At 59.5% G+C, this 26,318-nt stretch overlaps 2 protein-coding genes across 5 annotated transcripts in view; both read right to left on the minus strand.

Annotated features, from left to right (window-relative positions):
- The window catches only part of DPH2 (diphthamide biosynthesis 2), a 145,118-nt gene that overhangs the window by 91,682 nt on the left and 27,118 nt on the right, over positions 1–26,318 (minus strand). The window lies entirely within an intron of this gene.
- Positions 4,571–26,318, minus strand: part of ERI3 (ERI1 exoribonuclease family member 3) — a 110,306-nt gene continuing 88,558 nt past the window's right edge. For all 4 annotated transcript variants that reach the window (XM_084527951.1, XM_084527952.1, XM_084527953.1 and 1 more), the window contains one exon: positions 4,571–6,193. In XM_084527951.1, the coding sequence (XP_084384077.1) occupies positions 6,111–6,193 (83 nt within the window). In that variant the 3' untranslated portion in view covers positions 4,571–6,110. The remainder of the gene's footprint in view (positions 6,194–26,318) is intronic.

Raw genomic sequence — 26,318 nt, forward strand, 5'->3', positions numbered from 1 at the left:
CTCCGTGCGGTCCAGGGTATGTCCCGGTTTGGAAACCTCCTGGGCTGGTTCACAACTCGCCTCCTCTTCCCAAGGAGCAGGCTCAAGGGAAAGGGAGAGCGGTGGTGGTGGTGGCCGTGGCTGCAGGAGGAGGGAGCCCACAGTGTGTTCCTGACCACGTCCCTCCTCAGCGCCACCTCCTGGAGCTGGAAACAAAGAGGTGGGCCCGGGCAGCGCAGAGGGGGTTAAACTGACCTGGTCTCTGACATATTTGAAAGAAATATAATCAAGTTAATTCACTGCAAGGCAAATTCAGTACCTAAAGGGCCTCCATGTTAAATACAGCACTGACCTTTACCGGCTGATTACACAAAGACGACACAATTAGATTAGTCCAAGACAAAAGGTCAAGCACATTCACACTGTGACCATTTTATGTTACCTTTTGAGGGGGGAAAAAATTACATCCCAGCTGGAGGGGTATCTTGGAGAGAAGGGGAATGGGGCTGCTGTGCCATGTTCTGCCTGGCTTGGGCATGCTTGGAGAGTTGGGCAGGGCCTAGCACAGCACTTGCCTTGTACCTTCCTGCAGCTCTGGGTGCTCAGGCAGCGTGAGGGACCGGCAGCTCGTGGCCCACAACCACCTTTTCCCAAGGATGGGCTGAGCTGCTTGGAGGCCGTGCACTGCTGGTGTTCCCTGCCCTGCCCCGGTGCCTCTCGCTGGGTGTCACGGTTAGAATCAGCACCTGGAAGGCAGGGGGTGGCTGGGGCAGTCCTGGTGTGGTGCATGGCAGTGCCCTCACCCTGCAGTGCTGTTGGGTGGGTGTGCTGGGGCACAGCCTGCCCGCTCAGCAGCGTGCCAGGCTGCTCTGCCTCCTGGAGCCCTGGCTGTGGGTGTTTTTGGGCCGCAGCCTGCCCTGCACCTTGCCAAGGCTGCTTCCGTGGCTTAGCCCAGCCACGCCAGCCTTGAACTTGGAGTTCAAGCCTGTGCTTTGCCCCTGAGCTGCCAGGGGACTCATTTAATCCCCCTGCTTCCAATTCCTCTGAGTTAGAGAATGAGGCCCTTTGTGCTGTGTATCGCTGCCCGTCCGTGGCACTCCACATGTTGGTTTGAGCACGGATTAGTTCAGCCTCCGAGCCAGCTGCTCCCCTGAAGCCAGATTTGTTTCCCTGGAGAGAGGTATCCTGCTCCAGATGTTGGGAGAGAGAGAGTGGCAAAGCCAGGAATGGGACTGAGCCCTGACTCCCGTGTTCTTCTCTGCAAGCCTGGATTCCTTTCCAGGATTCGGCATGCTGGGATGAACGCACGCAACTAACAGCTGTGCCAACAGCTGCCCGTGCTCCCAGCATGGGGCTGCCCCCAGGGCTTCCTCCAGCTCAGCCCTTCCCCTGGGCACAGGCAGGAGCTGACATCCCCGGGGGTCCCCAGCAGCGCTGCCCCTCGGTGATGCCAGCCTCTGGGCCTTGCTGCCCCCCCTGGAATCCCCTCCTGCGTGCGCTGCGCTCCGTGCAGCAGGGTGAGCACCGTGAGCCCGGGCAGGAGCGGTGCCTGCGTGCTGCAGCGGGCAGCAGAAAGCCCAGCACTGCGCTGCCCTCCTGCATCCCCTGCGTCCCTCCTCCTCCTGGGGCTGCCATCCATCGTCTCCCAGGGGCTGCGGTGCCCGTCGCTGACCATTAAAGCTGAGCCGGGATCCCCCCGGCGCCGTCTGCCGCTGACCCCGGTAGGGACCGTGCTCGGGGCCTTCGGGAGGTGAAAGGTGAGCCGAACTCGGAACAAATTAGTTCCAAGCAGAAGTTCAGCCAGTTACTCCAGATTGGATCCTTTGATTTCCGCAACTCAGACTCCACTCAGTGATCTGTAATGAGTGACTCTCAGAAATCCTCACATTGCAGCACTTTGTTCCTGAGCTCACAAGTCAGCCCATTAATGGGTAAAGGAAAAGACCTTGAGTCTAAGAAGTCTCGGGTTCAGAGTCAGAATTATTTGACTTTTAAGCTTCCTTTATCTGAACTCCTGCTGACTTCTTGTTTTCTGAGCCTGTTTGAAAGCTAGAAGTTACATTGTTAAGATCAAACATTCTCTCTTTCCAGATGGAGTTACAATATCTGTCTTTTATATATATATATATTTTAATATATATATATAGTGTATATATACCAGGGTGTATATATATTCCACGCTTTTTTTTTTTTTAATCGTTCTTTCCATTAAAAGAAACTAGACTTGTAGGCTCTTGTAAATTATAATGTAAAACATTTTTTTTAACCAGACAGTTCCCAATTTTGCCCAAGGCAACTGGAATAGCTGCGCCACAGAAGGCAATAGGAAGGTGATTAATATGAATTTGTGACATATTTGAAAGATGGGTCTTTTGCCATATAAAGATTATCAAACACATGTGCTCTTCCCCATTAATTCCGCAGCCCTCCCAGGAAAGCCACAGAGCCCCGTTCCTTTGTTTCCAGGGTGGGTTTTTGTTTTTTTAAATGTACCTTTCGGTCCCCTTGATTACCACGTATTTGATTTTTATAGGGCATCTGTTCGCGCTGCTGCGTGGGTTCTCTGGCCCTTTTATTTCCCCGTTAATCGGATCCCGCGAAGGCAGCCGTGCCAGGCCCTCTGACGAAATCCGTCTGTGTGTTGTATTTAACTTGTAGCCGTGCAAATTCCATGCTCTGTTTGCCGTCTGCCGGGCGCGCAGCGGGGACCGGGGCCGCCTTCCCGCTGGGGTGGGCAGCAGGGCCTCCCACCACGCTGCGCCCAGCACACGGAGCAGTGCACGAGGGACCCGCAGGAGGGGTGGGCAGGCCGGGAGTGTTTTGGGGAGCCCTGCTGGAGATGGGGTTTGCTGGTGGGGCTGCAGGCACCGCGTCTGCACAGCCCTTCCTTCCCCACCGCCTGCGGTGGTGAAGGGCAAAGGGGATCTGATCGCACGCCCCTGGGGCCCTGGTGCTGCGTGTGCCCTGCACAGGGTGCCCGGAGCCGTGGGTGCTGACCCCGCAGTGATGGAGGCAGCCGTGGCCGTGGTGTCTGTGCAGTGCCTGGCACAGACAGCACAGTGCAGGGGTATGCAAGGGTCGTGATCCTATGCAGTGTGAGTGGCCCCATCTTACCCCACATGTGTGCCCACATTCAGTCCTAAAAGTTACCTCATGAAAGGTGAGGCTCACCAGAGTCCTGCTCGGTCATGTTGGTGAAGAAGAGAGGTGATTTTTTTTGAGAAGCCGTGGTTCTCCAGCTCCTGCTGTGCACCTGGGCAATTTTCATGGCAGCTCCTGGGCAGCAGGGTTGTTTCCAGGCTCTGCCCGTTCCTGCTCCAAGCAGCCCCGGCACAGCTGGACACAGCGTGAGCTGCTCTGCCCCTCTTCATAGGGCTTGTGGGGTGCAAGTGTGCTCCGTCAGGGCCGGGTTGTGGAGCTCAGCCCCGTTCTGGTCACACCCAGACCCCCACCCCAAAGACACTTGTCCCAAAGCCCTACCCATGCTGGGGAGGTGCCATCCCCTCCAGGGTGCCAGCCCAGCCCCTTGGCAGTGCCGGGTTAGCTCCGTCACACCGGGACTGGCTCTGCCTCCAGCCAGGTGGGTGGCAGCGTGGCTCAGAGCAGCTCGGGCACCGCTGGCCCTGCAGCCCAACACCCTGTGGCCAGATGTGGGACAGGCTCCAGAGTGGTCGTCAGCCCTGCCAGGCTGAGCAGAGCAGGAGGAGGTGGTGAGAGACATCACAGCTCCACCCCGGGTGGGTTGGGTTTCTGTTCTGTAGGGTCCTGGAGGGGCTGTGGCATCGCTGAGGGCAGTGATGGCAGCCTGGGTTCATGCACTGCGGGCACTGGTGGCCCTGGTTGTGTGCCCGTGTCGCGCAGAGCTGGGCACCCACCCGGCCTGCCCACCCCCTCGTCCCCTCCGCGCTGCCTTTCAAGCGTAGCCGGCGATCGATCCGCCGTGACAACGTCCTCTGAGTCACATTCTCGCCTGCAGGAGTAAAGGGCAAAGGCCAAGTTCTTAGTTTTCATAGAAAACTAATTAGACGACTCCATCGAAAATAGGTCAATAAAGCTGATCGGGGGCTGCACGGAGGGAGCCATTAAAACCCCTGTGACCTTTCCTTGGAGCAAGCGGGCTGAGGCTGCCCCTGCTTTCCGGGAGCTGCCCGCTTCGTGCCAGCCCTGTGGCCGTGCCCCTGCTCCCTGCAGCACCGCGGTGCTGGGCAGGTCCCGGGGGGTCCCTGCGCTGCTGGGTGCCTGCTCCCAGGTGCTGGACAGGGCTAGGAGCTGCCTGGCAGCCTCCTGAACGTGGCTTCACCCTGCGCTGTGTGCCAGGCTGCAGGGCAGGGGGTGGTGACAGCCACCGGTGGGACTTGCTGTGGCCGTCACCCCGCTCTGGGCTCAAGGCTGTGCACACCCAGCCCGCTCTCCCTTTCACAGCCCAAAAGCTTGTGTTTGCACGTGGCACTTGGGGTGCACGGATGTGCTGGGGTGTTGCACCCCCCGGGAGGGCAGCCCCGCTCGCCGGGCACCGTGCTGCCGCGCACCCGCCTGGCTCAGCCCCCTCCGTCCCCGCACACACTCGCACATGCAGGGGCACAGCCCGGGCTCCTTTACCCCCAAACTTTATTCATGTGGCACATTTACAGCAAGGATTGGAATAACTAGACAATGAAAATGCTGGGTTTGCATTATCGGTTGGTTTAACTGGAACACCACACACCATGCAGTCATGTACCGCCAAGTTCAGTGCCTGTATTGCCCTTCTGGCTGCCGTCACCGGCTTCGCTCCAGGCCATGCACGCACGGGCCCGGGGCTGCAGCCTCCCTGCAGGTCAGCACCCGGACGAGGGCTCCATTCAGCAGGGCCCCGGGGCTGGGTGACACTGGGGGACGCGTGCCCTCAGCCTGCCCCACGGCTGCCCCCCGACCGCCCTGGCCGGCCGGGAGCCCACCCAGCCGGAGGGGATGTGCTCGGCAAGGCTCTCAGGCAACAAGCCAGCTGCTGCTGAGCATCCGCGGGGACCCGCGAGGGGCACGGCACGGCCCGCGGCGTGCGGGGACCGTGGGCACGCGGGGGCTGAGCCTCAGCTCGGGAACCGGGGGAGGCCGGAGGGGGGGGGTGGGAGGGGAGCGGGGTCGGGGACCCGGGCCGATTTGCAGCTCCCCTGCTCAGGTACCTGTGGGTCGGGGGGGGGCCAGCGCGCGCTGGCACGTCCACCGCCGGCAATGGACGCGGTGCTGCGGCGCGCCTGGCCCCGGTGGGAGCTGGAATCGGTCGGCGGGGCTGGGGCAGGGCCGGGCATCCCACCCGTCCCCGCAAGAGGCACGAGCAGACGGGACGGGGACGGGATGGGACGCGATGGGACGCGATGGGACGGGGTGGGGGGAGCTCCGCGTGGGCGCTGTCACCTCCCTCCTGCCGCCCGCCCGCCCGCCCGCCGGGCCCCTGCCCCACTGAAGGGAGCCCTCCGGGGCCCCGCAGCCCGCGGTGGGGCTGCCGGGGGCTCTGCAGCGGAGAATACAGGCACTTCACCTTGAACATAAAGAGACGGATTGCGTTTGTCACATACAGGAGTCAGAGAGGGGTTAGTGTTGACTCAAAAAGAGGGGAAAAAGGCGCTCGGGGAAGAGGCCGGGGCTGGGTGGGGAGGGTCGGGGCCGTCTCGACACTGCTGAGCCTCTACGAGCGCAGCCCGGGCGCGGGCACGCGCCGGCGTCGCTGCAGCAGCCGTCAAGGCCTGAAAACATAAAACCAGAGAAAAGAAAGAAGAGGGGAAGGCGGGGACGGCCCATGCCGGGGGGACGCTGTGGCTACGGGGCGGGAGAGGGAGGACGGGGAGGGACGTGGAGGGAGGGACGGAAATCGGGAGCCAAAGAAAAGAACAAACTACGAGTCTAAAATGTGGTGCAAGCGCCCTACGCGGCTGTCCGCTAGCATGGCATAATGTCCGGAGCAGCCCAGAGAGGGAGTCACATCAGGTCTACACAGATTTGCCTTCCCATATATACAACCTCTACTGGAGTAACAGCTGAATTGAGATTTGTGTCGGTTCCTCTGGCCTCGGTTGCCGTTTGAATGCTAGAGCCCGTCCTCCCCGCCTCGCCGGCGCCGGGCGCATGCAGCCCTGCCTGGCCTGCCCTGGGGATCAAAAGGGTTTGGAGGTCTGCTTGAAGATGAAGCCTCTATGGGCCAGTGTCTTCATGATGTTGGCGATGTTCTTACAGTCGTCTGCGGAGAGAGCACAGAGGCGCTGGGTTAGAACCGCGCTCCGGCCCCGGGCTGCCCTGGGGCACAGCCGGGACCTCGGTCAGCCCCGAGGCCAGGTGCCAGCCCCATGTCCCCTCCAGCCCAGCCAAGGGGACAAGCTGACCTCGATCCCCTACAGCCACTGCTCCTCAGGGCGTCCAGCCCCATGGGGGCACTGCCTCTGCCCCAGTGCTCCCCAGCAGCATGGGGCGAGCGCAGGGCCCCCAGCTCCCCGTCACCACCTCTCGGTACGGCCCCGCTGCACGGGGACGGCCCCACGGCCAGGACTGGAGGCAGCACTGCCCAGGCCATGCCCTGCTGCCGTGTCCCTGTGTCCCCCAGCCCAGTGCTCGCTGTGGGGCGCTGCCACGGGGATGGATAGGAACGGCAGCGTTCCCACAAGCCGGCTCCATGCTGGCCCCCAGCTCTGGGCCAGCAGCCTCCTCCCTGCGAGCCCAGCACCAGCCACTCAGTTTATGGATGTCTGACCCCTTCCAGCTCCCCCACAAGGCACCATGCCCACGGAGGAACTGTCCCCGCAGCTCAGCCGGGGCTGGGGCTGCCCGGTGACACCGCAGCTGCCCTCCACCAGCCACGCACGTTCCCCTTTCCTTCGCTCTCCTCGGGCAGGGGCTGTTGGCACCCGGCTCTCCCTGCCGCAGCACCGAGGCACCGTGCTTTGGGGCTGGCCCTGTCCCAGCCAGGGCTGTCCCTCGGTGCCACCCCGTGCCCGCTGGCACCAGGACGCCGTGCCACCAGGCTGCAGGGCCACAGACGGCCCCGGCGCTGGGGGACAGCCCACGGCACCGAGGTGGCCAGAGCGAGGGGCTGCGAGGCGGGGAGGGGGCAGGCGCTCCTGGCGTTATTTACCTGGGACTAAACGCAGGCACCGTTTGCTAAAATAGAAGCCGGGCTTAAATTGATTCCTGGTGTCTATATTTCATGTTGAAAATTGGCTTGTAAATCCATGTTTTGATCTATGAGGGCCGTCTCCTTAAGAAAAAGCAAGAGTAAATGTGTAATTTCTCCCTTGACAGCACACGGCACAGAGGCGATCCTTCTTCCCGCTCCCCTCCGTTTCGGGACAGCTCCACTCGTTCCGATTACCACTCTTTCTTCCTCGCCCCACGCCTTGATGTCTCCATTTCATTACCGCGCGCCCATTTATCAAGCTGTTACCGTAAGGGTGACTTTGCCCACTTGTGTGTGGCAGCGGGGCCCGGCTGACACGGGGAGAGGGCGCCCCGGGAGGGGGCGCAGCCCGGGCCCCCCTCTCGCCGCCGCCGCTGGATGGATGTTGTGGTGGAGGGAAGGCTGCATCATTACTGATGTGTAAATGATAAAGAAGCCTCCACATCCATCTCCCAACTGTAAATCCAGGGAGTGCTTTATAATCAAGCTACAGCGATAATAATGTGAAATTAGGTCTCTCTATCAACGGGAGGAGGCCTTTTAATCACGGCTTAAAGGGTGCAAACGCTGTTTATCATAATTGAACTGTATCCGGGCTAATTGTGGCCATATTTCACTGTCTAGGAGACAGCAGGCTGCCTGCTGACAGTGCCGCGTGCCGGATTGAGGGCCCTGCTCAGACGGGCAGCACTACCCCGCTGCTGGGTGCCCGCGGCAGGGCCGGTGCCACCGCGCTGCCCTGCCTGCCCCCAGCACCCGGCCGGGGGCAGATCCGTGCCTGGGGGGGCACTGAAGGGGCCTGGCACACGAAGTGTGTCCTGACCAGCGCCAGCTCCCATTGCCACTTGTCCCTGTTCCTCGTGGAGTTGGGGAGCTGCTCAGGGTGCTACCGGGACCCCACAGTCCCAGGGCAAGGCTCGCTCTCGGCTCCCCCTCCACTGCACCCCCAGCTCCTGCCCACAGACCCCATCCCCTCCATCTCGCACCGCAGCTTCCCCGGGAGCTGGCTCCCCGCGGGACATCACGGCCGAGGAATTGTGGTGTCGCCCTCGCCACCCCAAACGCCGGCACGGCCCCCTGGCAGCGGGAGCGCCGAGCTCGTCGTAAGTCATTTAGTGAGACTCATTCCAAATCAGCGCTAAGGTAAACACGCTTATTATAATTATCCATGTAAAAAAAAATCAACAACAGCAGAACAACTTTCTAATATGCAATTACAGCCATCTATTGATTTTACAATGTAATCCGCTCCGATTGATTTAATAACACAATTATAGGCTGGCTCTCGGGATATTAGAGTGGGAGATTTTCATAAACTCCAAAGCAAAAAACTAAGCGGCTTTTAAAACAACACCGTCAGATGGCTGTTTGGGGAATTATTAGCAATATGAAATCCTCTAAATCTGGCCGTTGTTACCTTGTGAAAGGAATTTCTATTACAAAAATGGCAATTGACAACCTAAGAGGGCGCGAACGGGATTGCTTTTCTGCTCTTTCAGTGCTTAATCCATCGCGAAGGTGACCACGGGGCTGGGGGCCGAGGACGCCGGGCAGCCCGGTGCTTCCCAGGGGGACACTGCCGCAGGGGGTCCCGCAGCCACCGCGGCCCCTGCTGGCACCGCCAGCCCCGTGTCCCGCCAGGACACCGCACTGGGGGTGCCACGGGCTGAGCCCCGACCTTCCCCACCCCAGCACAGCCGTGCTGCCCCGGCCCCGGGCACCTCGCAGGGCAGTGGGGTGCCCGCTCATGTCCCTGTGCCAGCAGCAGGGTGACGGTGGCCCCGTGCCGCTGACACCGCTCTGCCGCGGCCGCGCGCCCCTGCTCTCCCTCGCGCTCGCTCCCTCAATGTATTCCCGACTTTATGGGCACATTTTTCTTGTCAAGCTGACAGGGTTGCTAAGTGGATTTCTCCCTGATATGCGGACGGATTATCACATTACTCCAATGTCCTACACAAACATATTACTTTATATTCAATAGCCCTAATGAATATAAACTGCTTTTTCTTTTTTGGGGTGGGGGGTAATCTATAGATTTTTAATGAGGGCACTATTAACTCCCTCCTCTTTAAAACAGACTTAGGTGCAGCCTCTGAGTAGAAAATCAATGGTGTTATTGTAGGAATATTGTATATTGATATTGTAATAATAAGATGCAATTGATTTAGGGGTGTTGCGCGGTGTGTATGAGAGGGGTCAGCGTGGGGTTACGCTGCCTTCTGCAAACGGAGCAGCGGCTCCGCGGTGCCTCCCTGCCCCTCGCCGTGTCGTGTCGCTTCGGAGCATCACCTGTGTCCCGCACAGCTCCCTCCATGCTCACGGGGTGGCTGGGGCCGAGCCTGCCCCGATGGCTCCTCGCCAGCTCCGTGCCCACGTCCCGGCCCGCTCCGCATCTTTGCCGAGCTCTGTGCCGCGGGGACAGGCAGGCAGAGCGAGCTCACGCCGGGGCCTTTTAATTAGGGCTGGAGTTTGGCAGCGTTCAGCACCGCTGCCTGTCCTTGTCCTTGTGCTGGCACAGTGACACCGCTCCTGCTGCGCTGCTCGGCAGGGCTGGAGGCAGCAGCCTGTGCCGCTTGCTGTGCCGCCACGGCACCTCCTGCCCCCGGCTGGGGCAGAGCAGCACTGCCACGAGCCCAGGAGGAGCTGGAAGATTTCAGCAGCAGGACATCATCCTGCAGCCCCACGGGCTGGCAGGATGTGGCCATGCCACGCAACGGGGCTGCGGGAAGGAGCGAGGCTCGTGCTGCAGGTGCAGCCATGCCCCCGCGCCCTCCCCAGCCCCAGGCAGCAGGAGGGAAGGACGGGGCTCCTGCCTCTCCTGGCATGGCCACCAGGTCACCCCGGGGACTGGCAGGGACAAGAGCCAAGCAGGAGGAGCAAGGAGCCAGCTTCTCCATCCCGGTGGGGCCCGGGGCTGCCCCGAGGGGCTGCGGGAGCAGAGAGCCCCCCCTGACCACGCTCATTTGGAGCCAGCCCCGGCGCACCTGTGCTGCGGCTGGGAAGACGGATCGCCCCCCGGCCCGAGCAGAGCAGGTCCATATTTAAACTGTCCCCATGCTTTATGGGCTGTACGAGAACTGATGCTCAGGCGACCAGGGGCCATTTGTCAATGTTCTAATGGCAGATTACTGTTAATGAATAATATCACCGCTCCCTTCCTACGACGGCTCCCTGCCAGCGGAAGCGGGGACGCCCGGCCACAGCCTCCCTGCGCCTCCCCTCCCCTCCCCACGGGGCCAGGCAGCAGCCTCGTGACCTGCAGGAGCCCTGCGGGCCCCACGCTGCTGCTGGTGTTCCCTGCAATCCCGAAGGGGAGCCATGGGATGCGTTGATGTGTCCCCACTGTGCCCTGAGCTGCGCTGCTCACCCTGCACGGGCACGTCCCGGGAGGGGACAGAGCCATCGGCTCTGGTGGCTGCTCGCCTCATGTGCCGAAGCAGGGAGGGAGCAGTGCTCAGCCTCCACCCATCCCCACCACGGCACGACCCATCCAGTCCGTGCCTCGGCTCAAAAGCAGCCCCAGAGAGTCCCACTGCAGGGGTGACGCTGAGAAACCAGAGGGGTTTTGGCCTTCCCGTGCTCCCACGGCACCCCTGGGGGACACTGACACTTGTCCCCACTCACGCTGTGGCAGGAGGCTGTGGCTGTGCACAGGCAATGGGATTTTCACCCTACAGGGACCAGACACCCCCACGGCCACAGCAGCTTTGGGGACAAGAGGGCCACAGGTCCCCACCCCACCGTCGGGGTGACCCCGGTGGTAAACGTCACAGCCCGGCTCTGGGGATCTGGTGCTGGGCAAGGGTGGGATGGGGCCGGGGACACCCGGCTGCAGCAGTGACAAGGACACGTCAGGGAGCCACGGGGAGCTCGGGGCCCCTCCTGAGGCTCCCAAATGAATGGGCTCATAACCCTGCGCGGTGCGGGGGGCTCTGCACGCCCCGGACAGCCGGCAGGTACATTAGGTGGAGCTGACAGCGAGGCTGGGAATATTAAGAATAACTTACCTCATTATCTGCAATTACGTTACTGCCACACACCTCATTTCTTCACGAAGAAAAGAAAATTAGTTTTATATTGACTTCATCCCGGTGCCTCCCCTGACTGCCCCGCCGGAGAGCCGGCAAGCGCTCTGCGGCGGATCTGGAGCCCGGTCGTGCTCTCCTACTCGCTTTGTCCCCTACCTGTTGCTGCTCTTCCCAGCCCCTGCACGCGGGGCTCAGGCTCCAAAGCTGCTGTGCTTGGGACCCCAAAACCCTGCCAGAGCCCCCCGGGACACCGAGGTGGCCCCGTGAGCGTCCCCGGGTAGACAAAGCGAGCGGCGCTGGCGCCCCGGCCGGGAGGGAAGGGGAGCAGCACGCTCAGCAGCACAGGGAAAAAGCCAATTTCATCTTTATTAGGAGGAGATTTCTCTTTTAGTAATAAGCACACTTCAAATAATTAGCGTGTTTTACGTAATAATGAAATTATGGAAATGCAGGCCACTTATTCAAACAAGTCGCCATTACCATATTTTTAAATATTAGACTTAATTAGAGTTTATCACTTCAGAGAAGTACGAGGAGTGGAGATTTTTTTTCCTTCACAAAAAAAAAATCCTCATAAAGTGTTTATTAAGAGCGGGTAAGAAGGGGATAATGATCTGTTTGGAAATTAAGGCAATCAAACATTTAATGCTCTGCACTCCTGTAGGCAAAAGCATTCAAATGAGTCAATTATACATCCATTATCCAGGCACGATTAAACAAGGCAGGACGGGGAATCTGTCCTCCTCATCACGCCATTGTCGCCAGGACTTATGTCCACTGCCAGGCAGCTCAAAAAACCCCGAATTGGGGCAGAAAGAGAGGGATGGGGCGAGGGAAGGGACCGGGAGGGAGGAGAGGAGGGAAGGAGCGGGCCGGGGGGAGCGCCGAGGGGCCGGGGGGAGCCGCGCGGTGGCGGGGCCGTGTCTGCGCCGCAGCCCGTCATAAATCAAAGTAATTAAGTTAACATGAAAATCAACTTCACCATCCCGTTAAATTACGGCATTTGCATATTCGGGCTCAAACGAAGGAGGCGGCGGGCGAGGGGGGAAGTGGGGGGCGGTCGGAGGAGGAAGATGGGGGGGGGGGGGGGACACGGCGCACCAAAAAGGGCCCCATTTATTACGGTGAATAACTAATTCCAGAATTTATAGCGCTGGATTTTCGTTCCCGTGCCATTTATATTACAGAAGGAAATTAAGGGGCGGGCAGGAGGCTGGCTGGACATCTTTCTGCGTTATTGCTTGTCTGCCATTTGCAAATCATTATTAATTGTGGCCTGTGTCGCTGGTGCAGCAGGGCAGGGTGCCTGGACAGCCAGAGCAGACACACATATCTCTTCATCAGGACCCCAGCCGCTAGCCCTGGAGAGCCAATTACCCCTCCCTGATTGGTATCAGATAAGGAGGGAATTTTTACAAATTAGGGAATAAATAGAATTTCCACACGTGGAGCAGGGAGGGCTTGAGAGGCAGTAATGAAAAACGATACATCACCATCAGCCAGACAACCCTATTCATACGCCGATGCATTACGCTCACTACTCATAATCCCGCCGAGTGACAGACAGCCCGACGGGGTGGCCACATCCAGCCCGAGCTGGGGACACGGCCCTGGGCTCGTCCCCGGGCTCGGTGGCTGCGTTTCCAGCCCCGTGTCCCCCCCATGCCATCGCCATCCCTGCCGCAGGATGCGCTCTCGCCCGTCGCTGCTCCGCTGCCCACCCCGCAGCCGTGCCCCAGGGCCAGCAGCCCCAGGACAGCCCCAGCTGGATGTGTCCCAAACCCCAGTCATACACTTTTGGGCCCCATATCACTCCCTGCAGCAGTGCTGGGCCCCACACAACCAAGCCCTGAGGAGGACCCCCTGGCACATCCATCACCCCGCGATGTGACCGAGCCTGGTGGCACAGGGACACGGCCCGGCTAGCGGGTCCCTGGCACGTGGCTGGCCTCGGGAACAGCAAATCCTACAAGTGCAGGACCCTCGCCAACGCTCAGGGCACCCGGCCTGCGCCGTGTTCCCATTGCCGGAGCCGAGCTGGTAATTAGCTCTCCCTTATGACAAGCACGTCACCAAACAAAATGCTCGGCAGGAGATCAATCTCGCCTGTAAGTCACGCAGCCTTTAATTTATTCAGCATACAATGTCGCTCCACCACTGGCTTCCTGTAATTTATACCGTACACTGTCGTGTATTATTTAACTCGTCCCAGTGTTTTACAGCTTGCCTCAAAGTCGCTCCGCAGAAGAAAGTCACGGCTGGGGCACAAGAGGTGCAGCGAGGGTGAGGTGGGCTCCCGTGCTCCGGGGCTGGCTTGGGGACAAGGTGACAGTGAGCTCCCGAAGTTGGTGGCTCCAGAGCCGCTCGCTGGGGCTCTGCAGGTGGGATTGGGAACGGGGACAGGAGGTTGGTCCCGACAGGAGCCCAGTGAGCTGCGTCCTGGAGCATCCAGCCCCGCCAGTGTCAGAGCCAGAGGAAATCCAGGGGATTTTCTCCAGCGGTACCAAACCTGGGCAGGCAGCCCTGCCTCCGGGTGGGGTTTCATCCCCACAGACCCGTTCCCTGTGCATGCCCAGAGCAGGGCATGGGGATGGAGGTATAAGGATGGCTCTTCCTGCAGGACACAGGGGACAGCAGGACAGTCACATCCCAAAGCAGCCCGGGGCAGTAGTGGGATCCTTGCTGCTCCCAGCTCATCCCAGCTGTTCCCACAGCTCACCTGGAGCTTCGGCCGTGCAGCCAAACGGGAGCAGTCGGTGATACAGAGCTGGATACTCTCCGCAGGGAAGGTTAAAACCTCTGTTCGGTGTAAAGTTGCCATACCCAAGCACTTATGATCGGGATATTTATGGCCAGTTTATTCCAGGCTGTTAGAGGCAGCAGCAGCTACCCGCAGATACAGCCAGCGGGGCTGCCCGGTGCCTTCTCTCCGTGCACCGAAGGCGAAGCCCAGCTGGAGCCAGGTGCCCATGGAGCAAAACTCACCCCACGGGGGCTGGGTGCATGGGTGCTCCCCGGGAGCTGCGGGGCCAGGGCTGGGAGATGCCCCCGATGTGTCCCTGCCCCTGGCTGCTGCTGTCCTTGTCACCCTACCTGTCCCACACCGCTGCCACCAGTCCCTCTCCGTGTCCGGCTGCCGGCACCCGGTGCCACCGCCGGGACTGGGGCCCTAATTAGGGAGAGATTTCAAGGGAGAAACGAGCGAGTTGATAAAGCCGAGCCTCTCCTGCCTGTGAGTGACACGAGATGTCAGAGAGAGGAAATAAAAGGCGAGGATGCAATTCCAGGGCTGCCGAGACTGTGTGGTGAGTCCTAATGGAAAGTTCTCCTGCGCTTTCAAGCTCGGTCAGATGGCCTAGTTATTGCTTGAAAAGGGCCCAGAATCAAACCCAGCGCCGCACTCGAAGCCTTCAAATAAAGCGAGCTGTGTTTCTGCAGGTCCGGCGAGGCAGAGGCATGCGATTACACAGAGAAGGGCAGGTCTCTTTATCTTGGAGGGAGACCTACCTATTTTTAAACATTAGCTCCAAATCACCAGCTCACCTCTTTGTCTCTCGCAAACCCTCTCTCGCCTTCTGGAGGAGAGATCAAACGCCGGCCCTGCTGCCATTGTTTCTCTCCCAGCGAGATGGATGCGGGACTGTAATCTTCCCACAAAGCCACACGCTTCAAAGGCATCAAAAGTGCTTATTAAAAGTCCTAGGAAACTAATTTAATAACATCCCAAAGGGCTGGAAGAATCGGCAGCTCCAAACCCAGCCTGGCGAGGGAGAGGGGGCCCCGCCGGACACGGCTCTGGCTGCGGCCGCTGCGCCCGGGCCCCGCGCTACAGCGATGGGTGCGTGAGACCCGCGGGGATGGGACAGCTCGCGTGCCCTCCAGGGGCTGCCCCAAACCCATATCACGGCACGAGGGATGTGGCCGTGCTCCCCTGGGTGTCCCACAGCCGGTCCCTGCTCCCCGCTGCTCCCCGCCGGCCGGGTGACACGCGGGACCCCGGGGCCACCATGCCCCGTGTGAGGCTCCCGCAGGAAGGGGCAGGGGATGGAAATTAACGCTCCAGCCTTCGTCTCCTCCTGCCCATTAGCGGGGCTGTTTTACTCCGGATCATTAAATATGTATATCTTATTACACGCCTTGTTACAGTATTGAGCTCTATTGACTGATAATAAATTCCAAGCATCATCCTGGTCATAAATTTATCTGGAGATGATGAAGACTCAATAATCTAGTCATGCAGATAATATGATAGGGCCTTAAAAAAGATCATTACATTATATGTCAAAATTAAAAGTGAAATACACTTTATTAACAGTGTTTCCACACTCGGGGCCATTACTTGTTATGTCCCCTCCTGCCCTCCCAGCCCCCCGTCCCCGCTGCCCCTCGGGAAGCTCTCGCTGGGGTGAGCCCGGAGCAGGGCCTGGGGCCGGCCGTGGTGCTGCTGGCACACAGGGACCTTGTGGCTCCCCAAAGGGACGTGGGGCACCTGCTCTGGGAACGGCCTTTGGGGATCTCCGAGCTCAACACAAGCTCCTGTGTTCGGTGCAACTTGGCCACGTGCACGCAGGCTCCAGACGTGGCAATCCTGGCTTCCTCCAGGGGGAAGAAGCAAGCCCCCAGCCCCCAGCTGGGGTTACCCCTGTCCCCACGACGCCGTGCTCAGCCCCTGCTCCCGTCCCTCGGCTCACCACGAAGGTCACGGCCATTTAAACTCCTCTGATGAGGGCCGCTGGCTCGCGCCCCTCCTGCGCCGCGGGGCTGGCCTCCGCGCGCTGCAGCGCGGCGATCGATGGCACGCAGCAGGTCTGAAGTGGCTCCAAGGGCTGCGGCGCTGAGCCCGGCCCCCCGCCCGGCACCCCCGGCCCCCCCCAGGCTCCCTCTCCAGACAAACAAGGTGACGAGCGCCGGGGGCACGCGGATCGATGCCGCGACACAGATCAGCTGCCGGGAAAACCAATCGCGGATCAGATTGAAAGCGACTTCTCCGTGTATCTGCCCGGCTCTCGCTACAATAGATTGGCTGGAGAAATCCGATGGAGAGAGGAGACAAAGGGGGAGGAGATGGGGAGAGGAGGAAAGGGCTGATAATGCTCCCTGCCGCGGCCGCTCTAATCTGTGACAGCCCGAGGATTTGCTGAAAACCATTATCACATTTCTCTCCCTTCTCTTGTCCCTGATAAAGCCCCGGCTAATCTGTTTGTTGCAGGTATTGAACAAACGCGTTTAGCGAAACGAGGGGTGTGTGCGCGCCTCTCCGCGTGCCCAGCCGAGATTTGCCCTGCATCCCTCCGGGAGGCAAGGGAGGGGAGCAGGCTCCGGGCTCCTGCCACGGGTGGAGGTGCTGTGCCCGGCCTGTTCTCAGCCTTTGGGCACCACGTTTCAGCATCGAGCCACGTTTTATCCCCGCGGTGTGGCCGGCACCAAAACGCCTGCGGCAAAGCCCCGGGATGCACGTCCCAGCCCGGGCAGCCTCTCGCCCTGCTGCGTGCCCACGGGGTCACAAGGGACATGGGGCTGCCCTGGGCACCCCGTCTCCTGCCGCCCGTCCCGGCACCGACCTCACCCCCCTTCATGCAGGATGCTCTCTCAGGGGAGCAGAGGTAATTCAGCCGCTGTGAAAACCCAGAGCCAGGGCTCCCGCAGCCGCCTGTTACAAACAGTCCTAGTGGAACATTAATTATAGTAATTTAGCCGTGGAACACTAACTGCAGCCAGTGCAATAGCATTCAGTACATTAGTGGCTATAACCCACTCCTTAAAAAAGACATTTGGCTCCTGACAGCTGATAAAATGAGTTGTGAAGCATAACCAAAGGGAAGGGGGGGGGGGAAAAAAGCGCGCTGGGAACAACCCGCGCGGCGCTGCGGCGGCAGGACGGGGACGGCACCCGTCGGGGCTGGGCTGCAGAGAGCTGGAGGTCTGGGCACCCTGCGAGAAGGAAGGATGTGCAGGGAGCGATGTGCCGGGGAGCTGGAGTGAGGCTGAGCCCTGCTGCTGCTGGTGCGGGGCTGCTGGGGGAGGAGGGCAGCACCCGTCACCCTTGGGACCCTTGGTTTGGTGCACCGCAGGCCAGCGCAGCACCCCATGGGTCTGGTGCTGCCTTCATCCCTGCTGTAGGGCTGCCTGGTGCTGGAATGTGACCACTGGGGCAGCGCAGGATGGGGTTGTGCCTGTTGGGGCAGCACAGGATGGGGATGTGCCCGCGGGGCCGTGTGGGGCCGGCAGCCCACCCGTGCCACGCGCAGGGCTCGGCACGGCGGGGCCGCGTCTCGGCGGAGTGTCACACAGAAGGACACTGCCTTCTATCTCTCAGCCGCCGCCCCGGGGCACAATCCACCTCCATTCAATCTTTACTCCACTACACATGTTTCCTTTCCAGCCTCGGATTATTTTTTATCATCAAATTACCGCGGCGATAAGATGGAGTAGATGTGATAGCGAGCAGAGCTCCCGACCTCCCCTCTCCCCCCCGGCCCTGCTCGCCTCCCCCCCGTTCCCCCCCAGCCTCCTGGCTGTGCACAGGCAGGGGGTTATTCAAATGTCAGGGGGCTCGGAGACCCCCGGCGGGCAGATTTGTTGGCTGAGAACAAACCTCAGCCGACAGCGAGCGCCTGGGTGCGCGGTGGCTCTGCTGGAAGCTTGCAGGGTGCCCCGCTGCTGCGCCACCACAGACCCGCACCCGGGGACCCCGTGCAGGTGACACTGGTGAGGTGGCAGGGGACACGGGGACACGGGCAGGGGGCCCTGGTGCAGAGGTGGCCAGGAAGAGTGTGGCTGTGCTGTTAGAGCCCGAGCAGCGCCGTGAGGCCCTGCCGAGCCGGCGTGATGGATCCTCCCCTGCTCCTTGTTTACTCCAGTCCTCAACAAATGAGTCCCTTCCCGGCCGGGGATAGCTCATCCGGAGGAATGCTCTTTCAGGCCTCTCCCTCTAATCCCTATTAATTTAAATAATGCTCGGCCACTCTTCTCAAACTATTTATTATTTATCAGGTTTGTTTATTTGTAGCTAACAGGTAGCGCTCAGCATGCGTCCCCGGCGCGGGGACAGGGGCTGTTCATCACGCCGGCTCCCCCGCCATCCACCATCCGTCAATTACTCCTGCTTCCTTTAATTAGTAATGAGGACTAATATCTCTGCCTGGGATGGTGGCTGGAGCGGAACTTCCCTCCGGTGCCATCGGAGCAGCACAGGGGAGGGAATGAAAAATAAATACCTGAGCCAGCGCTGCCGCTGCGGGAGGAGGGGGTGCCCGGCACGCAGGGGGCGAGCCCTGAATCCCCCCGGGGGGCTCGGTCCCTGGCAGCTCTGCGAGGTTCCCTGCTCAGCACAGGATCTGGAGTGGATACGAAGGTCCCAACCCATGGGTTCCCCTTCCTGCAGGGCACGGCCAGCCCGGAGCACGGCGGATCCCTGGTGTCGGCGCGGGGAAGCCTGAATTAAACGCCCATTAGAGGCTCCAGCCTCGCCGCGCGGACCCGGGGAGCTCTGTATCAGAGCGTGCCAGCCAGGGCCGCCTAATAGCGAAGGCAGCGCATGATATAAATGGAGCCCCTTTGATTTATTGACTGGGAGAAGTTTTTACACGATAGCCCATTAAGACGGACGGCTCTGTTTACAGCCAGGCCATCTAGCTATAGGGACCCTGAACTGGCTGGTGTGTTTTGCTATTGCTCTTCAGGCAGACATCTCATTAAGGGGAACAGCATATGGAGCTCTCTGGATCTATACTTCACGAGTCCTGAGGGAGGCTTTTACCATTTTTAATAAGCGGGCAAGGTTAGCAAACCTGCGACGCGGTGACCTCCCCTCCCCGTGCCATGGATCTGGGAGAAACACCGAGAGCTGGGCTCACCGCCTGCGCTCGGGACTCCATCAATCACCTCCCCACCGCCCGCCGGGAAAACCAGGGGGTGTTTGGGCTCCCAAAATACAGCGGCAGAGGTAGCGGAGCCGGGCCCCGTGTGCCGTGCCCCATCCCACCCCGGCTGGAGGCGTCCTGGGCAGCGCGTGGGGGGCTTGGCTGGCAAAGGTGCTTTAAGGAGAGGGCTGCAGTGCAGGAAGGACCCCCCCAGCTGGCTGTTGAGGCAGGATTATTCCGTATTCAGTAACACAGCGATTCGGGAGAATAAGTTATCACCAGCTCTCCTCCGAGCTGATAAAGCCCGTGGGAGAGCCGGCTCTGTGGGGGCTGCCAGGGCTGGGGCCAGGCATGCGGGGCGAGCTGCTGAGGGCAGTGGTGGCCACTGCTGTGGGGGCACATCCAGGGAGCTTTCTGAAGCCCAAAGGCTCGTGCAAGGTTTGGGTGTCCTGCTTGGGGCACCACTGACACACCCAGACACAGCAGCACGGACGGAGAGCCTCAAGGCAGCGGTACCGCGTCCTCCCATGCAGAGCTCCCAGCATCTCCTCCTAGCCCTGAAATAACCTGACATAAATTCAGGAGCCTGAAAACGTGATTGCTTCCTTCAGAAAAATCTGCCTGGGTCTGGGAAGGGAAGAGGAAAGGGAGAGGAGGGCAAGCGGGCAGACACTGGCGCATTTGGGGCTCTTTCGAGCAATTCTCTCACAAACAGTCTGAGCATCTTTGAAATGAAATTTTGTAGGCGATTAGCTCACAATGTGAACTTAATTGCTTTTGGTATTTAAAAAACCCCATTAAATTAAATGGCTGAGATATTGAGGCTTAGGCAATGGCTGCTTCCCATGCACGGTAGCTACCAGCCTCATTACCGGGCCGCCAACCCCAGTGGCGCAAGGCGCAGACCCGTGCAACGTGACCGCTGCGGCTCCCCTGCTGCCTCCCAGCCCGCAGGAGCAGACCCAGCCCTGAGATCCACAGCCTGCCTATGCTGAAGACCCCAAAAAGTGAGCTGGCCCTCGCTAAAAAGGCACCACGCAGCCCTGATGAAGCCAGGAACACGATATAAACGGGATGTTCGGCAAGGCTCAGCTTTGCTCACCGCGGGAGGAGGCAGCCCCAGCTCGGAGAGCCATGGGTGCACAGCACTAAGCGGTACGGGGCCCAGCACCGGCTCGCTTGGGACTGGGTTTTCACAGGGACAGCCCCGATCTGTCGCCCAGCACCTCCTGCCTGCCGCACTGCACACAGGAGCTCCCCTCCAACACACACCTGGCCCCGGGAGCGCTGCCCCGCTCCGCATGTAGCGCCGTGACACCACGTTGCGGCACACAGCGGTGCCTTCACCTGACTTTACTTGTTTGTTTAAATTATTTACACTCCTCAGATGCAAGATTGCTCTCCAAAAGGAGCATCCTTTTGGCTGCTGCGGCTTTAAAATGACTTGCATCCATCACTCAATCGCTTTCAGGTCAAACACGCGCTCCTGACTTAATGACCACATTTCCGCAGCAACAAATCTGTCACCGCTGTTTGTTTAAAGCCAACAATCTGTGGGAGCACTGTGTGCAAGGATTGAATTAACTCGGCATCTGAACGACTGCGGCGCCGGATCAGTCAAATTGCACCTTGCCTCAGATCTTCCCGCAATGTTAATTAACGCTCCTCGGGCGCGGGACACCACGCCGCACCGCGGAGCTCCCCACGGGCACACGGGGGGCACGAGCAGGGTCCTGGCCCCCCCAGCGTGGTGGGCAAGTGTTGGGGTGGCTCCCCCCTTGTTCTGACATGACCTGCCCTGCTGTGCCCAGAGCTCAGAGCTGATGGAGATGTTCCACCTTGGACGCTTGACTCCCGGTGATTTTTTTTTTCCCCAGGAAATTCCAGCCCGAACTGTTAACGCATCACCATGAACAAGAACAAAAAATATGCTGCTATTTCCCTCAAATTCCAGCTACGTGTTGCTTGGAGGGTTTTTTTTTTTTTGTGTGTGTGTGTTTGTGCCCAGCTGCTTTGGAACAAAGCCTTGAAACTTGTCGGAAGGGTGATTTTGGGGCCGGGGAGGCTTTGGGATGAATTTCCCACCGGAATCTCGCCAGCTCTGGGCAACACAGACCCAGCCTGCAGCCCCACGTGTGCTGCTGACACCCAGCCCCATGGCCAAGCAGCTGCAGTCCCGCTGGCACCCGGTCCCAGCACCTGCACGGGGAGCAGGGACCCGGCCCTCGGGGCGCCCGATGACTTCCCCAGGAAGCTTGAGGGAGGAAAGCGCTGCATTGAAATGCTGCGGGGCTGAGAGCTGGAGTCGGGAGGCAGGAGAAGCTGGAGGAAACCGTGACGGGGAGATAGTGGGGCTGCTGGTGGAGCTGAGAGGGTACCGGAGGAATGGGGGAAGGGAGCAGGACACGGAAACGAGGACAAAGAGCTGGGACGCAGCTGGGGAGGGAGGCTGAGCCTGGAAAGAAGTGCAGAGAAGGAGGGAGCGGGGTTCCTCCAGCCCCAAAACGCCCCGCTCTGCTGCTGCCACCAGCTGCCCACGTGGCAGCAACATCCTCACTGTGGTCCTTCATGTCCCTGGGCCAGCCGCAGCAATCACAGCCCTGCAGAGATGCGGGCTGAGGTGGGGGGTCCCAACCTGGGGAGCTGCAGCCCCCCCCCAGCCTCACCCCAGCGCGCTGCAGTTAATTGGGGCACCGCTCTAATCTCTACCTGCCATTGATTTCAATTCAGCTCCAATTTTCTTCTTTGACCTTCTCTCCTCCAGACCCTGCTCGCAAACAGAGAACAAATCCTCAAACATCCCCTTCATTCTGCCCTGAAAAATTCCAGCCTGCCCCCCTGTCAGAGGCTGGGGGTGGCGGTGACCAAAGCCTGTTTGTGCACCCGCTCGTGCCCGGGGACGAAGGCGCCCTCCCCACGTGCACCCACCTTGGCCCTGGCACGGGGAGGGAAGCGGCGATGCTCTGACAGCACCCAAACCTCTCGCTCCTCTCCTTTCACATCAAGGTGCTGCCACGCAGGGCTGGAAACAGGTTGAGATGTTACCAGCTCTCCAGATTGCTTCCTGCTGGCCCCGCGGTGACAACGGGGGTGGCAGCCTCAGCCCCAAAGGCAAGCCGAGGGAGATGAGCCAGGGGAAGATCTCTCCTTCCCTGTCCCTGGGGCCACAGCTGGGGACACCGGCAGCACCCAGCCCCCTGGTGCCCCTCTCTGTGCCGTGATCTGGAAGGGGAGCAGCCATTCGGAAGCGGTTAGGATCAGGCTGCGACGTGCTGGCACAAACAGGCTGCAAAAGCAAAGTGCCGGCGAGATGGCCCCCAGCCAGAGGCAGCCGGCACCACGGGCAAGGGGGGAGAGATGCTGGGGGGCACGGGATGGCCGAGGCACGATCCCTCAGTGCCCATCCCTTCCTGGCACCCCGAAAAGGGGGGATGAATGTCAGCCAAGGAGCTTTTCTCAAGAAAGCGTGGATGGCAGCATTTCAGCCCTCACGGGGCCCTTCTTTTCCTGGCAGCAATTCACTATGTAAAGAGGCTGGATATTTATAATTATGCTCAAAGTGGCCACTTTGAAAATCTATATGTCTCTAGGCTCCCTGTACATCATAATGTCAAGGCTGTGAATGGAGGCATCCATCAGAGGCCTCACATCACAGACCTCGGAGCTGTGATAAACACTCGGGAAATGCTCGCTGCAGCCCGGGTCCTGCTGCTGCCTGCTGGGGACCCGATGTGGGCTTTGTAGGGTGCCCCCAAGGGGACTGCTCCAGCAGGGACCATGCTGGGTGCTCGTGAGTTACTGGTGAGAGATGGGGATGGGATCCTGCAGCCACAGCCTGCCTTCCCTGCTGCCCCTCGCCTGGCCCTGGGAAAGGATTTGCTTAGGTGGGAGCCAGCATCTCATCCCCACGCCCCAGTGCTGGGGAGGGTGTGAGCTACGGGGGCAGGACGCCCCCCTCGAACAGCAGCTCTTCTCTTGGCCTTCAGATCCTCCCTCGGCCTCAGCAGCTCCCCGATCTCTTCAGCCTGACTGAGAAAAACCAGCCCAGCGCTGGAGAGGTGGGGCCGGGGCTGTTCGAGGCAGGGAAACCAAGGCAGGGAGCTGGGGGCTCTTCTCCAGGACAGCGAACAGCAGAGCCGACCCCAAAGGTGTGATCCAGCCCCCGTCGAGGTACCTGGGCTCCCAGGCTGGGGACACAAAGGGCTGTTGGTGTCACCCCCCTGTGATGCCCGCGGGAGGACGGGCTCGCTGCTCCCTGCCGGCGGCACGGAGCGCAGACGCGCAGGCTTCCCTACCGCTGCGCCCGGGCTGTTCTTAAAAATTTATTACTCCGTTGCAACATGAAAAATAAGACAGAGAAGTAATCATTAGTATAACTATAACTCCCCGTGCAATAGTCCCACTTGTAAATTGAGATTTATGATTGCAGCTGCCGATATTTTAGAGGCCGGTGCAGGCGGCGGTGGCAGTAGAGCCCAGCTCCGCGCTGCCCCGCCGCAGTTACAGTTTATCACAATCTGCAGAGATTATTGCAATGAATAATACACAACAGGCTGGCAGTGAAGAACTATTCCCGATCAAACGCTTCTGTAAACAACTGAATAAATAATATTGCTCAGCCCCTCTTTAGAGGCCTCGGAGGCCCAGGGAAATCTCTCATTACTCAGCAGGAGAGGCGGCAGGGGGCTCGGAGGGGCCACAGGGGAGGGACACGGTGACTCTGGGCAGGCACCGGGCATCCCGGGACTGGCACGTTCAGCTCAGACAGCTCCCCGTGACATTTTGTGGCAGGAAGGGAGGCTGAGACACAGGAGAACTGCTCAGGGTCCCGCTGCTGCCTCAATATGCACTGCCAGGGACAGCCACCGTGCTCGGACAGACAGCTGCCAGCCCAGGGATTAAAAGCCGGGCAGGTATTGCTGTCCTTGCTTCTGCTTGGCAAGATGTTTGGTGGCTCCTGATGTACCTGGGAGCCTGCAGGTGAGATGGCAGCAGGTACAGTGCAGTTCCCAGACGGACGCAGGGCATTCGGTGCTGTAACGGGAGCGGGGCTGCCGTAAATGTCAGTAAGTAATGCAACACGATCGGGAGGGTGCCAGCGGCTGCCGAAAGGGCACTTCTTCCACGGCTTGAAAGGATAAAGTTCAGCTCTGCAACCTTGGGTTCCCCCAGCCGTGGAAAGCCCTGACTGTGCCCTGCTGGCACCACACGTGGCCGGGCACGCTGCCCCTGGGGTGCTGGGGCTGCAGAGCCCCCTGCCCAGAGGATGCGCGGGGCGCTCAGCCCCGTGCCCGCCGACCATCACGCGGAGATGCTCCATCTGCTACCCGGACCCCGTGGTGTTTGTGCTCAATATCCTCACCGTGGGGCTGAGGACAGCCCATGGCAGGACTGTCCCCACCCTGGGGACAGCTGATGGGTGCTGCTGGTCCCTGCCTGGCTGGGGAAGGACAGGGGAAGCAAAGCGGAGAAGTTTGCCTCGCCGCGCCGGCTGCTCTGCCCACGCCTGTGTGCGCGCAGGAATCGGCTCCAATTAATCCCCCCTCAGCTCGGCCCGCCCGCTTCATTACCTCCCCTTGATGAGAACCATCAGTGGGGCCTGTATGATTTTGCTAATTAGCCTCACTTCGTTTATCATTTCCATTTTCTCCCAGAGACGCTCGGCTTGCTGGGCGACAGCTTCATCTCCCGCTGAAACAATGCGGCCCCTTCTGTGCCCGTCTCACTTAGCGCTGTCACCGCAGCCATTATGAAATTGGGGTTTCATTTACACACTAATTAAACATTACAGCTTGTTCACAATTACAACATGGGGATGAGGAGGTAACTAATTACTTAAGAAATGAGCTAACATTTATCTCCGGTTCCTCCCCCCAGCCCGCCGCCCTCCTCTCCAATGGAGATTAGAAATTGTTGTTCGGCGGCAGCCCAGCCTCTGCGCCTGCCGTGTCCCCTTTGGGGCCGTACCCATTACCTGGCCTGGGGACAATCCATCAGCCCCGAAATGGAGCTGGGATGATGGGGCTGGGGCAACGTGGATCCTACTCCGGGCTGGAGAGGGAAGGAGCTGGGGCTGGGGCTGGAGGCTGGCTCGGCACCGCGCTGAGGACACCAGCACGCCCTCCGCGCTCTCTCCGGTGATGGGCAACTCATCTCGAAAAGACATTTTCTTCAGGGAGGAATTAACATTTAAAAATGAGAGCCATTAGAGTAAATAAAGCGGGCTGTCAGTCGGCTCAAGAGGCAACACGGAGCGTGGGCTCAGGACTCAGGCGTGAGCGGGGGCAGACAGCCCTTCGTTCGCTGCTCGGGGTCGGGTGGCTGGCACGGGCAGCTTGATACCTGTTTGGCCTTACCAGGCTGGGTGACCTCGTCTCTGCTGAGCAAGTGACAGCCTCCTGAACAGGGCTGCCCCGTGCTTGGAAGAAAGGGGAGAAGAAAAAGGAGGTGGTGACCTGCAAGCCAGGAAGCGGGCTGGTGGCAGAGAGAGGCTGGGAGAGAGGCCAGGGACTGGCGGTCAGGGACACCAGGGGCCAGGGACACCACCCGTGCAGTGCCTGGATGCTTCTGCAGGCTCGGGGAAAAAGCTGTGCTGCTGCAGGTCTTTGGAAACACAAGAGACTCCCCCCCATAAACAGCCCGAAGCAGTGGAAATGCAGAAAAAAATACCTCGTTCAGCACCAGGCAATTAAGGTTCTTTTGCAACTCTTAACCTGTGATTTTGAGACAAAGAATTTGGCCTCGGCATAATTTGAACTGCTAATTGCTTTCCTGATCCTCAGTCAGGGAACTGAGCTGAAGTCTGGGCATGAAAAAAAAATAATAAAAAATCACCTTCCCCGAGAGGGAGAACATTCAGAGCCGCTCTCCGGGGGGAAGGGGATGCTCTCTTCTTCTCTTGAAGCAGCTTAAAAAATAATGATCAGGAAACAGTTAAGCAAAAGGGGGGTGAGCTGGTAGTTAAAAAAAAAAAAATTCGCACCACTTTATAATAATAGTAACAACTCATTCCCATAGTTTTTATCCTTCCTGTCTTTAGCCCACAAAAAAAAAAAAAAAAAAAAAAAAAAGAAACCCTAAGCTAAACTACTGACACTGGCTGGGAGCTTAGAACTGCCGCATCAAACAGAGCCCTTGAATCTCCTGAACATAATTGTGCTGCCCTCTAACCTCAACCTTCAATCAGTGCAGTTTAACTATCTCATTTTAGCCTACAGGACACACCCCTCTGCTAACTAGCAGCCATATTCTTCTCATTAGGAGACTGCTCTGTACAGGAGCATGGAGGCAAATCCGTTGTCTCGC

This window comes from Aythya ferina (assembly GCF_964211825.1).
Source record: "Aythya ferina genome assembly, chromosome: 8".
Classification (NCBI taxonomy): Eukaryota; Metazoa; Chordata; class Aves; order Anseriformes; family Anatidae; genus Aythya; species Aythya ferina.